Below are 12,992 nucleotides of genomic sequence, written 5' to 3'. Positions count from 1 at the left end.
TATCGCCAAATCATCAATACCATAGGTTTACGGCACATAGTTCAGCAATGTTATATAGTATTGGCCTTTCTTTATGCCCAGATGCCCTTATTTTCATCTGCTTTCTTCCATTCTAAATCTACATCTCCCAAATTCCCCACCTAAGCCTTGGTTTCCAAATTATCAACCTTTCTATGCGGGCCAGGGAACTCCAATTCCCTATGGCACCTCCTCCATATCTCATCATAATCCTTCTCATTCTCCTTCGTCAAAACACCATGTCTCATAAAGAAATCCACAACCACCAGCGCACAGTTCGGCTTGAACTCCCCCAGCGCCAAATGTTTCTGCACCTCTTCGATGGTCCACAGATAGAATTCCTCCACCTCGCCATCTTGCGGCTGCGGTATCACCGATACAGGTAGCTCAAGGTCGTACACGTACTGACACTCGGGTTGCACCAACCCAGTCTCGCCCCCAGCTCGCGCCTCCCTCAGATAACTATACGTTACAGTACCTACAGCCTTCACGTTGTCCGACACGACCTTCTCCGGCAAGGAAGCCTCCTCATCCGCCTCCCTGATCAAGCTTTCGAGGGGGCTTTCTCCCGAAGCGATACCGCCCGCAACACCATTATCCAACATGCCGCCAAACGTCTGCTTCTGCCTGCTCCGCCGCGGAATCCACATCTTCATGTCATATTTACTTCCCTCCTTGGCCTGCTCCTCGGCACCTATCCGCACATAACAGTTCATATGTGTACCGTATGAGACGACGCCAAATAGCGGACTCGCGCTACGTTCCACGTTGAATAGCAACTCGTTGTCAGGGCCATACACGGGGTATAGCTCATCCCGCCAGCCGGAGAGTACCGCGAAGGTCTTTTGAGCGCGCCAGTAGCCGCATGTTGCTGCTACGGCCGCGGAGCGCTCTGCCTCGGTGGGCTGTTGGAATGCGGTTATTGTGCGATCGCTGCGTGAGACTTCCAGCTCGCCTTTTATGGAGGCGGGGACTTTGGCGAGGGCTGTGAAGACGCTGGGGAGGATGTAGCCGATGGGGATTATAGCTGGTGCTGGGGAAGTGGGGTACACATGGAGGAGGGTGTAGATATCTGAGAAGAGCTCTGTGAAGGCGGGGGTGTTGGGATAGGGGGTTCTGAGGAGAGGTTAGTTAGGAGTCAAGTAGTCAAGGAAGGAGGCAGGTATGGAATGGGCGTAGCAAAACTACGTTACTGGCAGAGAGACTGAGAAAGACCTTACCAAGTCTTGTTGTATACAGTTTATAGGGATTTCGAATAGTGGGATATCGACTTACGAATCGCACTCGGCAACGAGTTCTAGATTGGACTTCATGTTGAAGTACCGCAGAGGACTTTGTACCTCTAACCTGCAGCTTTGCAGTTTGTATGGAAAGTAATATAAAAATGCTTGCTGTTACACAAGTACGTATGTAGACAAGTAGAAGTCTTCCGCCTCCATCTCTTGGCCTGACGTCTTTGGCACCGCAAGCAAACCCCGCCAGTCAGACTTGACCCCACCTAAAATCGATGCGTGCATTGCACTCATCGAACCACAAACTCCTACTTATTCGCGCAACAACCTCTTCTGTATTAACCAAATACGTCTGTCCGCCTATCTTTTTCTTCTACATCTATATATATCCCTACGTTAAAGAACTTTTATTCATACAAGACCCTCAATGGCACAGCAAATCCCCCAACTCTTCGGCCTCATTCCCACCGGCCATCCCGCAATCCTCGCCCCCACCAGCGCGCCCTCCCAGACATCGTTTCTGTACACGATACCGCTGGATCCTGCCCATCTATTCTCGCATATAGTGGCATTCCTGCTACCAGGTGAGTGCCAAACGACTCTCTCACTTTCAAACCCGTCGATTTCCAAGAATTGGCGCAAGAAGCAATGAATGCTAACAGCAGACAATGTATAGGCACCGACCTCCCTCCCGAAACCGCAGCAGCAGTCTACATCTCTCTCCCGACATCCCCCTCCCCAGAGCCCCTACAACCAAACTTCAAATTCCTGGGAGGCATAGGGCCCGGCAAAGAAAGCGCGATTTTCAAAATCACCGGCCTCTCCGCCTCGCCAGCAAGCACCGCCGCTCCAAACAGGGAGGTAGACATGGACTCCGGCTACCCGGAACCACTCTCCTCCTTCGGAAGCTCCCTCACAATCGGCATCTCCATCGAGCCCGCAGCTTCTGTCGCCGCGCAGATGGCTGCCCTGCAAGCCAACAATGCTTCGCAATCGCAATCGTTGGTGCCCGCGAAACAGCAGCAGAACTTGGATCCGTTACTGCTGGCGCAGAGGATAATCAAGAATGAGTTTAATTTCCTGGCGAGTTTCAGTGGGAATGTGGCGAATGGCGTGGAGGTAGTGCCTCTGAAGGCGTTTGAGGATTGGTGGCGGAAGTTTGAGGGGAAGGTGAGGGCTGATCCGGGGTTTTTGGAGAGGGATAGTCAGGATTGAGAGGTGTGGGGGAACGGGGATTGATTTTGAGTTATGTATAATTAATGGGTTGTGTTAATGTGGCGGTGGGGGGGAGGTAGAGGGGATATTGGGGATGTTTTAAGTCTGGGGAGATAGTGGAACTCAGGTGGGTACTTTTCCGTCTCAGTCCTCAGTCCAATCTCCTAATAATGTTAAGCAGAGCGAATAAAGAAGGAAAACCAGTTCGGGTCATGGAATATGGACTTGAAAATAAGCAGGATCAAATAGGTGGAGATAGGACGTTTGACCAGCGTTGGAATGATATGGCGGTTGCCAGGTTGTGTAGTTAGGTGGCTTGCGAGAGCCAACCGATACAACCTCTGTACCAGTTTGAAAATACCAGCTCCGAAGTCACAGAAAGTACTGTATCTGGTGGGAAGACTCGGAAAGAGCACACTAATCCGACCCAAGGCACAAGTACGGTACTTCGTACATCCGTAACTACGACACCCCGCCAGATCTCCAATGCCCTATATCTTGGTATCTATATCTCGTGTTATATCTTGGCACGGGTATCACACATAACACGAGGAGTCAGAAGATCTGTCATCGTATCGTATGGTATCGTGTCGTATCGCATCGTATCGTATCGTGTGGTATCCAGCAGATAACCCCGATCGTATTGGTGGTTTCGTACACCTACATACGTACGGAGAACTGTTCCCGGCAACGCGCCCTGTTATAGTTTCTACAGTAGATCTTACTCGGTACTTCGTCGATGATATTTGGCCACTCCAAAAATAACACATTCCAGCGAGAACACCTCCCGAGTACAGCCCACCGACGGCATGAAATCCTGCCTTTCCCAGCCCTATCCAGCCCCGGACGACGATCGCAACCATTATGCGGATCGGATTGCTGCTGTTGCTGCGTTGCTGGCGACGGAAGGCGGCGGGAGGATCAAACCAGCCCGGCCGCTGCCAGCCCCTCAGCTCAGAGGTCAGATCAGCGCCAGCCGTACGAGAGACCACGAGTACTTGGTCGCAGAGAACGCCATTCGAACGCGAACAGCCAACATGTTAACCGTGATGCTGTCGTGATTCGGTGGCTGCTAGGGCTGACGAATGTAATGTCTCGGATTGATCTCCGCGCGCAGTAGAATAATTCGTTGGTTTTGTTCTAGTGTGGTTTGGCACAGTAGTGCTGTTTGGGTGCAGCCAAGTAATAATAATAATAATAAGATAAGACGTTCTGAGTTCGAGGCTTCTAGCTTCTTCCAGCCGGCTGGAAAAGAAGCTTCAGGGGCTTCAGGGGCTGCAGATAAGGGACGGCGCCGATGGATGGATATATTGTATGGCTATTTGTAGGGGAGGATTAGGTTGCCAGTAGGTGCATGTCCCTTAGCTAGGTGCCTACTGTTAATTAATTAATTGATTGATACTCGATGGTTACAATGATGTCAAGTAGTTGAACCGTTCATTGATTGCATTCTAGTACATATCTCGTATCGACTAATAATAACAAGTGAACCATTAGAGTTTGCGTCAGCCGGGGCGCCGGTGGTGTTATCTCGCCAAGTCTGCCCCGGCCGCCGTCGTACATGTACATGTAGGCCTCGCACGGATTGAAACAGAGGGCTGCGTAATAAGAATAAAAGGAAAAGTAATAGGGAGGAGGCGATACGACAGGTTGGACGAGCCCAGCACAACGTCGTCTCTTCGTAGTACGTACAGTACACACACGCCGGGTAGAGTAGCTTCATCTCCACGCCACCACCCACCACCCACCACTCTCACCACTACAACCATTTACCACAAACACATTCGTTATCATCAATCACCTCAGATCAGCTCAGCCCACAGTATCATCATCCCTCGACCACCAGTTCCCTCCTAAGGCCACTAGGGGCCCACCACGCTCGTTTTGCATCCCCCCCAACTCCCATACTACGTACTACGTCAATTCCTCCTCGAAGAATTTCCCTGCCGATGCCTTCGTAATCTTCTTGTGCCACCTGCACCCACAACCTGCCATCGATTGCGCATCTTCCATTCGAACCTTCGTTAGGGCCACCGCTCGCTGTGACGTCCAACTACCATACTAATGGGTAAATGTATGCTGCCTCGAAAACTCTATCCCCTACGGACCATCGCGTCGCGTTGTTGCATCGTGGCTAACCCGGATTCTTTCATCAGGGCGATGGGGCGTGATCCTGGACGCTGGCTCGTCAGGGACTCGAGTCCACGTCTACAGATGGCTCAACAGCGCCAAAGCACGAACCGATGCCAAACCCGGCGGTTTAACCAGCTTGCCCACGCTGGAGACAAAGAAGCATTATACCAAGAAGATCAAACCCGGCGTCTCGACGTTCGGTGAACACCCGGCCGACGTAGGCCCAGACCATCTCCAGCAACTCCTTGATCATGCATTATCAATTGTCCCCGCGGATCAGGTCAAGGACACCCCGATATTCTTGATGGCGACGGCGGGCGTGCGATTGCTGGAACCCATGAAGCAGAAGGCTCTCCTAAGCTCTGTTTGTGTCTACGCCCGCGCCCATACCGAATTCTCATTGCCCGATTGCGATCTCCATATTCAAGTCATCCCGGGGGAGACTGAAGGGTTGTATGGATGGATAGCCGCAAACTATTTACTGGGAGGCTTCGATTCGCCCGAGAAGCATAAGCACGGGAAAGGACATCACACATATGGATTCTTGGATATGGGCGGAGCTTCAGCGCAGATTGCTTTCGCGCCCAACGCGACTGAGGCGGAAAAACATGCGAATGATCTCAAATTACTCCGGATGCGGACATTGGATGGGAAGTCGAAGGAATATAAAGTGTTCAGCACCACCTGGCTCGGGTTTGGAGTTAACCAAGCGAGAGAACGATATATCGAAGCGCTCATTGATGCTACATACACCAAAGATACGCACGAGTTACTCGATCCATGTTTACCCTCCGGGTTACAAACTACGTTGAAAGGCGACCCAGTCCAGGCAGCCTCGTCTATCAAAGGACCTATTTTAGTTGGCACGGGCCGCTTCGATGAATGCGTTAAACAAACATATCCTTTACTCGACAAAGATGCACCATGTGCCGATCAACCTTGTTTACTTCATGGGCAGCATGTACCCGCGATTGATTTCGACGTCAATCACTTTGTCGGCGTTTCCGAGTACTGGCATACAACACACGAGGTGTTCGAGATGGCGCACAAGGATAAGGCGTACAATTTCCTGGCATACCAGAAACTAGTCAAGGATTTCTGCGCTGAGGAATGGGACGATATCAAGAGTGAGGTTGCGGAGCAGAAATGGGGGAAGAAGGTCGGCGAGAAGACCGCACAAGAAGTATGCTTCAAGGCATCATGGCTGATCAACGTTCTCCATGATGGGATTGGAATTCCCCGTGTCGGGATAGAGAAGAGCCCGAATACACCTGGATATAACCGCACCAAGGAAATGTTAGCACATGGGAATGACCGAGCGTTTTTAGATCCTTTCCAAGCAGTTAACAAGATTGACGGGATGGAGGTTAGTTGGACATTGGGGAAGATGGTCTTATATGCCTCCGGACAGATTCCACCTTCGAGCGATAAAGCCGGGCCAGTTGGATTTGGAAGCAATGTTCCAGGAATAGCGAGCGACTTCCAACAAGCAGGGTCGAATTCAAATCCGGTCCCCATGGACGATGAGGATAGCTGGAAAGATACCGCCGAGGATCTAGCTGAGAAAGCCCATTCTAGCTTCACGTCAAGTTTCTTCTTCGTTATGGTAATTCTCATCGTCATCGGATACTTTTTCCGCAAAAGGGAAAGGAGAATGCGCTTCTACCGTGGCGTTAGCCACACATTACGCCGTAACCGTCGACCTGGCAGCCCCCGAAAAGGAAGAGGTTTCTTCAGCTCAGGCAAGCTCTTTGGGGGACGCAGCTCAGGGAACTATGAGCGGGTCCTTGAGGATGGCGGAGCGGCGCATGAATTTGAACTTGGAGATACGGATCTGGAAGATACTGAGCATTCGGATAGCAGTGAGGGTTCCTATCGCGGCCATGCTTCTGGACTCGCAACACCGAGGATGAGCGTTGTGAAGTATGACTCCGGAACATCGAGTGACTTCTTCGATTCCTCGGCTGGAGGCCAAGGCATTGGCCTAGGTCTTACACATGCCAATGGGACCCTGCATAACGCTATGGATCGAAGTGGATTGGTTGTCCGCACGGAAAGTAGGGAGAGACTGGCTCCTAGTCTACAAATGCTAGGTGCTGGGAGGAGAAGCCGCGCGGGTTCGCCGACTAGGGCGAAGAGTCCGCTCATGATGCCTCTACAAGAAATATGAGGTTTTCCAGCAGGGTCTATGTTCTTCCTCACTATTTCCGCCGCGGCCGTATCGGTATCATACAAAAACCACAGCCACTTCAACCACAAAACCCCAAGGATCTAGAAACGAAAACTCCATTCGCCTTCATCCTCCTCATGGTCCACCGCACCCACAAAAGACGGCCACACCTTAATTATTTAATACCACGCACCCCAACACACGGCACTCCCACTGCCCCCCTTTGGGACCAAAAATTAATAATCAGCGAATACTCGGATGCTACGAGTCTTCTTATCTTAATTCATGCATCGGCGCACACAGGCATGCATGGAACCGGCGTATACTCGGTTTGGGTGTTTTTTGATGTTTTGCTGCTGGGCTTTTTGACTGGCTTTCTATATAGAGTTTGGGGGGGGGGGGTGGGGTGTTTGGGTCCTTCTTTTGATTTTGTGTACAGACAGTATCAGTGGATGATGGTGGATAGGATTGATTGAGGGGGGAGGGGGGGGCTGACTGGATACAAGAGATGGAGATGGAGATGTGGAAATTCTAGGGACGTAGCGAAGTAGGAAGGAGTAGTGGAGTGAAAAATGAAATGAATTCCAAATATGAATGGGTGCATTTTGATGATGAGAAGTGATGACTGAGTAGTTGATGACCGTGCCTAACAAAGAAGCCTTATATTGATTGATTTATTAACCCACTGTCCCGTGGACTAGAAACCCTACTTGGCTAGGTATTACAATCCAACTCAGCGTAGACCAACCAGACCAAAAACCTCACCTAGCAGGAGCACGAATGCATCATCTACGGCAAAATCATCACTCAGAAATACGCTTTTCAGAGCTCAGATACAGCCGCAAATTCTATTATATCCTAGGGAGTGGATGTCCGACATTGCTGAAAGCCACGTTTTTACAATATATTACCAAGCCGTTGGGACGTGTACTAAAAGACCCTCCTCCTAAACGAAGAAGCGAAAGGTTCAAGTTGAGCGGAAGGAAGTTGACTCTAATTGACAAGGCTCACAAGCTAGTAGAGTTCTACGAGGCAGACGTAGCACTCAGTATCCGTACCTGTAAGAGTGGTTGTTTATTTCACTTGCAATTCTCTCGATCTCGAGTCTTGGCCACCGTCTAAAGAGCAAAATCGTAAGTCACCACCCCTGGTTTTATTGATCTGAACGGACATAACTAACAGAGATGTAGCAGTCTCAAATCGGAATTTATACACCTATTTATAAACCCCTTTAATAATAAGCGATTATTCCTCTTATTTACTTTTACGAAGACAATCTGCCTCCGCTTCGTATTACTCTCTGCGATCAAGTATTGAAAGATAAATAACTAATACCATACTAGTGTGATACCTATGTTCCAAGCTCCACCACGTGCTTGTGTTCGACTCCATCGTTCTTGTCGCTCTCGTGTACACTATTGACTATGATTGTCGATTCCACGGGTCCAATCTCATCAGGCTGTCCAAAGGTAGCCTTGACCACACATCTTCTAGGAATAATCCTACAAGCAGCTTGTTCTCTACTCCACTTGTAGCATTATTGCTATCGCCTCCGTTACTTTCCTATCACGCTCTACACGCTACTCGGAAATAGCCAAAAGCTGTTTATCGAGCCTATTCTCTTAGAAGTTTTTGTTCAGTTCTATATCTCTAATACGACTTCCAATCTCGAGGTGTAGGTATTCTAGCTCTGCAGCTCTTGAGCAATCACCTAGCGTCTATATAAGCTATAACATAGACTAAATTATCTTATATATCCTTTATATAGTTGTTGAAGTCGATATATACCTATATATACGTAGTAAAGAAGAGTTCTTATAGGAATATCTCGGAGCTATTATCTATAGTAGAAGTAGGCAGCTCGTAGCGCTTAGCTAAAGTCCTTGTCCACTTTGTTAACTCGACCGCCTAAGTACAATCCTATTTATACTCTTTTAATAGCAATAGTAACTATTTAGCTATAAACTCGAAATTATACTCTTTAAGCTAACGCTAAGTTACTATAAGAATAAGATATTGAATCTTATATAAGAGGAAGGAGGGGTACAAAGACAGTACTATCTTAGTAGTATATTCTGATACTAGTTTATATAGTAAAGACTTCTCTAGTAGTAATATTTAGTAACGAGGGTAGCTTACTCTCTGGAATATTTTCACCCTCATGATTATTACCTAGTCCTCTACGTTTACTCGCAGACGTTAGTTCTTTTAAAACTTCTACTATAGACTACGTAGTATTATTTTCCGACTCGTTATATTAAATATCGCGGGCCAGTGAGGTTTGGAAGAGCTCTAGGAATACGATCTTTACCTTTAATTCAGATACAAAGACGCGATAATCTAAGAGGGTCTTCACGATACCGGTGACCTTATCAAACCCGAAGTCCTTGATTAATAGTTTGAACGATTATCTATACTGCTTAATAACCTCTCGGACCTTTTTAGATTTCCAAATATAGGCTTGTGGACCAGTAAACACAGTACTGTAGCCGAGAAAGACCCGCCATTGGCAGAAAATTAGAAACGGATAGTTGGACTCAGAGGATGTGGAAAGTGACACGCTTTAGATAGCATATATAAATCAGCTTGTTGGAGGAAAGAGACTGCTAAGCACGAGGAAAGACTCTGCGAAGGACAATCTGTGATATTGACTTGCGCGATACGAAAAGAAATGTAAAGTAGTACGGCCTCTGTCGATTTCGCCGATCGACTGCATATTCATACACCTCAGAAAGTCAAGAAAGAGAAGGGCGATAGGTGGACCGCCTCATCTTGTCACCGACATGATTCTGAACAAATCGAAGCTCTCTACTGCAGTGGCTGAAATGACAACTCGTTTGTATAAAGAGTTGAGCAAACGGGAGCATATGTCCCCAAATGCTCATTTCACACGGATCGTTCTTGAACTCATCTGCAGACGTTAGTTTCACCGGATCAACCTTACAGATGATCGGTACTGAATAAGGCCTTTCCTACTGTCCAAAGACGTTTAGTCAGCATGCCGCGCTTCGTTTTTTCCCCTCTCATACCTGTCGTCTCTCTCCTTCCACGAGAACTACAAAATTCGATGGCTACACTTGAGTTAACCCCAACTAGCGAACAACATGTTCCTATTTCAACGTTATCTCTTGACGCGCTTCAAAGTGATGAGCAGCGGCGGATAAGCTAAAGCCCGCAGCATATATATATATACCAAGTAGGCATAACGGAGTCGATGATTTGAGTTGTCTAAAAGATCATGGCCGTTCTCTTCCAAATATTCCTGGAAGTTGCGGAGGTTCCTGATCAATGACAGTGCCCGCCGCAACCAATGCAGCTCTGTTTCCAGTCCGAGCCTTCGGAGCTCGTGATAATAGTAAACTCGCTGCACCTGCTTGTCGCTACTTCGAGGGTCGCCTTGGAGCTCTTGCACCCCACTAGCGAGTCGTTCCCAATGATTGTTAACAAGCTGGATAAGAGCTTCTCTGGTATTCGCGATGAATTTCTCAACTTTTCCTCTCGAATCTGTATCCCCTTTACCGGGCTTGTAGTCCTCTGTTCCTTGCTCGAGTCTGCTGACGGAGACCCTGCGTCGCTGGCAGGAGGGGTATCGGGGTAGTAGGAGGCCGAAGCACGATAAATGCCAGTACAGAGGCGGGCGAAATCCTCGGTCGGCAACATGGATAAGGCGGTGACTGAAGAGAGGAAGGCTCTGGACGAATCTGGACCTTGTTCAGCATGTAACTTTTTAGTTGTATTTGCAACTAGGCATCGCAAAGCCTCCACGGCTTTACTTAGCAGATCCCTATAGGCCGTTTCGCTATGGGAACTATGTTTCTCTTTTGGCCATGGTGACCTCAGCGCGGGCACCAAGGCATCCGAGGACTCGGCGTCCACCTCAGGTAAGTCAGGAAAGAGTTCATGGACTATACATTCCGTACGACGCATTGTTATAGAATGTTGAATATTCATCTAGAGGTAGGTGCTCCTTATTCATCGCGTGTTAGTGGATAAGAACGGGGGGGTTTTTTGAGACAAGGCGTTCTTGGCGCTGAAACGAACTACAGTCTTGGGAGACGTTTCCCACTTCGCACCTAACTATATTCTTCTGTTAGTACAATCTATAACGGTCAACTTGGGTTAGGATTTCAAATATGCTACCGGTTAATAATGGTGTTTTTTGATCAGCACACCTATATGCGCTCGGTGACTAAGTAGGGTCTGTTCCATTAGCAATGCGCCCAACAGTTTCGGACTGGCAAGACTTGCAAAATGAAGCAAACTTTGCCCACCAGAGGAAAATACAAAACTTTGCGCGAGAATTTATACTAAAGTTCAAAGCCAGTATATGGAGGAACGTCAACGGGTCGCTTACGGCGGAGATCAAAATTAGCACAAGGTGGGCGCCCCTCAACTTTAGGATTTACACCTGTCGAACAACCAACTGGGGTTTCGAGGTCGAGACAAGCTTTAGCGCCAAGCAGTGCCTCAACAATAAGTTTTGAATACCTTAAGCGTTCCACCACTCATGTGAATGTCGCCCCTACTTTTTGGACATACAAGACGGGTTTTCGACGCCGAGACATGCTTTGGCACCGAGCAGTAGTTCAACACAAAAACAAGCTTCGGCGCCGAGACGGGGGCGTAATCATACCTTTGCAATTATATATATTTTTACAATTATATATATCTTTACAATTATATATATCTCCGCAATTATATATATCTTTACAATTATATATATCTTTACAATTATATATATCTCTGCAATTATATATATCTCTGCAATTATATGGTTACGCCTCCCGTCCTGGAGCCAAAGCTTGTTTTCGGGAAGTGGCGCTCCCGACACTAAAATATCGCTTGGAATAAGGGGCGAGCTGACAGGAGGGGAGGATTACACAAAGCCATATGATATGAAACGTCTCCTTAGCCTCCTAAAACAGGATCTACAGCCTTAAAATTATTTTATTGGTAGGTGAATAGGATTTGATAAAACCTCAACCCATTGACGAAACACGATTTATTCGTCAAAAGCAAGGTAATTGGTGAAAATAGGCCATTTATTCATGACATCGGCATTTGCTAAGTGCCTCAGAACGCTGACGCTAGTGTGTAATAGTTGATATTGTTTGGTCTGATTAACCCTTGGTCACGACAGATAACGTCTTCAGAGGCGTCTAGTGAATTCCCTTGCTACCAGATCTTCGAGACCCAACCGACGGAGATGTTTTACTGTCTACCATGTCTGGGCATCAAGGTAAACTAGCAACATACTCACACGAGTTGGAGGCTCGGTTCCGAAAAGCTTACAGGTATACTAAAACCCTCATTGCCGACTCTCGCCCCTGCCTCTTGTCGGCTGAGCCGATGTTCAGGGAGGATCGTCCTAGGAGAACATTAGCAGGAACTTGAGATGGGTTAATGGTGTGACAGCTGGGGGTGTAAGGGCTTAGAGGGGTTCATTCGGCTATCTATAACGCTGACAACTAAGCTATATAACTGAAGGTTACAAAGGTGGGTTTCCAACAAGCAACAAGTCCATCCGGACTATCCACTTGCCTCAACAACAAGATCCCTTACTCCCATCGTTAATTCCAGGTTACAGCTTGAGACAGTTACCTGTGGAAGTAGGAGGCGAGCTATAGGAGAACATTAGCAGGAGCTCGAGATGGGATAACAGTCCAACGGCGAGGGGTTCGAGGGCTTAAGAGAACATTAGCAGGAACTTGAGATGGGCTAATGGTGTGACAGCTAGGGCCGTAAGGGCTTAGGAGAACATTAGCAGGAACTCTAACTAGCGACTGGAAGAACTGCGGAATATACCTTGTGATTGTGACATGACAGCTTGGCAGAGTATATATATATCAAGCTTCCGTTAGCTGAGTAAAGGGTATCGAACCCAACACCAGTCCTCTTCGCACTAAACAACAACTACTTGCACCTATTCTTTACACTTGTACCTATTCTTTGCTCTTGTACCTCTTCTTTGCTCAACATTTTCAAAAATTGGAACCGTATATATTTAAAGGTATGTGTATAATACTCTAAATAAATCACAAAAACTAAGTTGAACTAGCTCTCAAAATGTATACTTGCACACTCTTGGTGGCAGCTCTTTTTGTTTTTGCAGGAACTATCGACGCAGGGACTATTAAGCGGGGGCTTCCGCTTCTTCCTCCTTGCAGCTCGGGAAAGATCGACTGTACGCGGGATATTCACGGTGTAGAGGTAGCAGAGCGGGG

The 12,992-nt window shown here is 47.8% G+C and overlaps 4 protein-coding genes across 4 annotated transcripts; 2 read left to right on the top strand and 2 right to left on the bottom strand.

Moving 5' to 3' along the window:
* Nucleotides 1-140: 140 nt before the first annotated feature.
* On the bottom strand, nucleotides 141-1,331 carry BP5553_10229 (Nudix protein; the record flags this gene model as incomplete). The annotated part of the gene is made up of 2 exons (XM_032018852.1): nucleotides 141-1,134; nucleotides 1,294-1,331. 2 exons carry the CDS (start codon nucleotides 1,329-1,331, stop codon nucleotides 141-143), a joined length of 1,032 nt encoding a protein of 343 aa, XP_031864876.1.
* Nucleotides 1,332-1,677: 346 nt separating this feature from the next.
* Nucleotides 1,678-2,465, top strand: BP5553_10228 (Uncharacterized protein; the record flags this gene model as incomplete). Its single annotated transcript, XM_032018851.1, has 2 exons — nucleotides 1,678-1,834; nucleotides 1,927-2,465. The coding sequence occupies 2 exons, from the start codon at nucleotides 1,678-1,680 to the stop codon at nucleotides 2,463-2,465; spliced, it is 696 nt and encodes a 231-aa protein (XP_031864875.1).
* Nucleotides 2,466-4,529: 2,064 nt separating this feature from the next.
* BP5553_10227 (Uncharacterized protein) lies at nucleotides 4,530-6,768 on the top strand (the record flags this gene model as incomplete). Its single annotated transcript, XM_032018850.1, has 2 exons — nucleotides 4,530-4,539; nucleotides 4,622-6,768. 2 exons carry the CDS (start codon nucleotides 4,530-4,532, stop codon nucleotides 6,766-6,768), a joined length of 2,157 nt encoding a protein of 718 aa, XP_031864874.1.
* A 3,285-nt stretch (nucleotides 6,769-10,053) lies between these two features.
* BP5553_10226 (uncharacterized protein) lies at nucleotides 10,054-10,695 on the bottom strand (the record flags this gene model as incomplete). Its single annotated transcript, XM_032018849.1, has 1 exon — nucleotides 10,054-10,695. One exon carries the CDS (start codon nucleotides 10,693-10,695, stop codon nucleotides 10,054-10,056), a length of 642 nt encoding a protein of 213 aa, XP_031864873.1.
* Between the last annotated feature and the right edge of the window lie 2,297 nt (nucleotides 10,696-12,992).

This window comes from Venustampulla echinocandica (assembly GCF_003357145.1).
Source record: "Venustampulla echinocandica strain BP 5553 chromosome Unknown scaffold_14, whole genome shotgun sequence".
NCBI classification, from domain to species: Eukaryota; Fungi; Ascomycota; class Leotiomycetes; order Helotiales; family Pleuroascaceae; genus Venustampulla; species Venustampulla echinocandica.
This window is presented reverse-complemented; position numbering and strand designations above follow the sequence as displayed.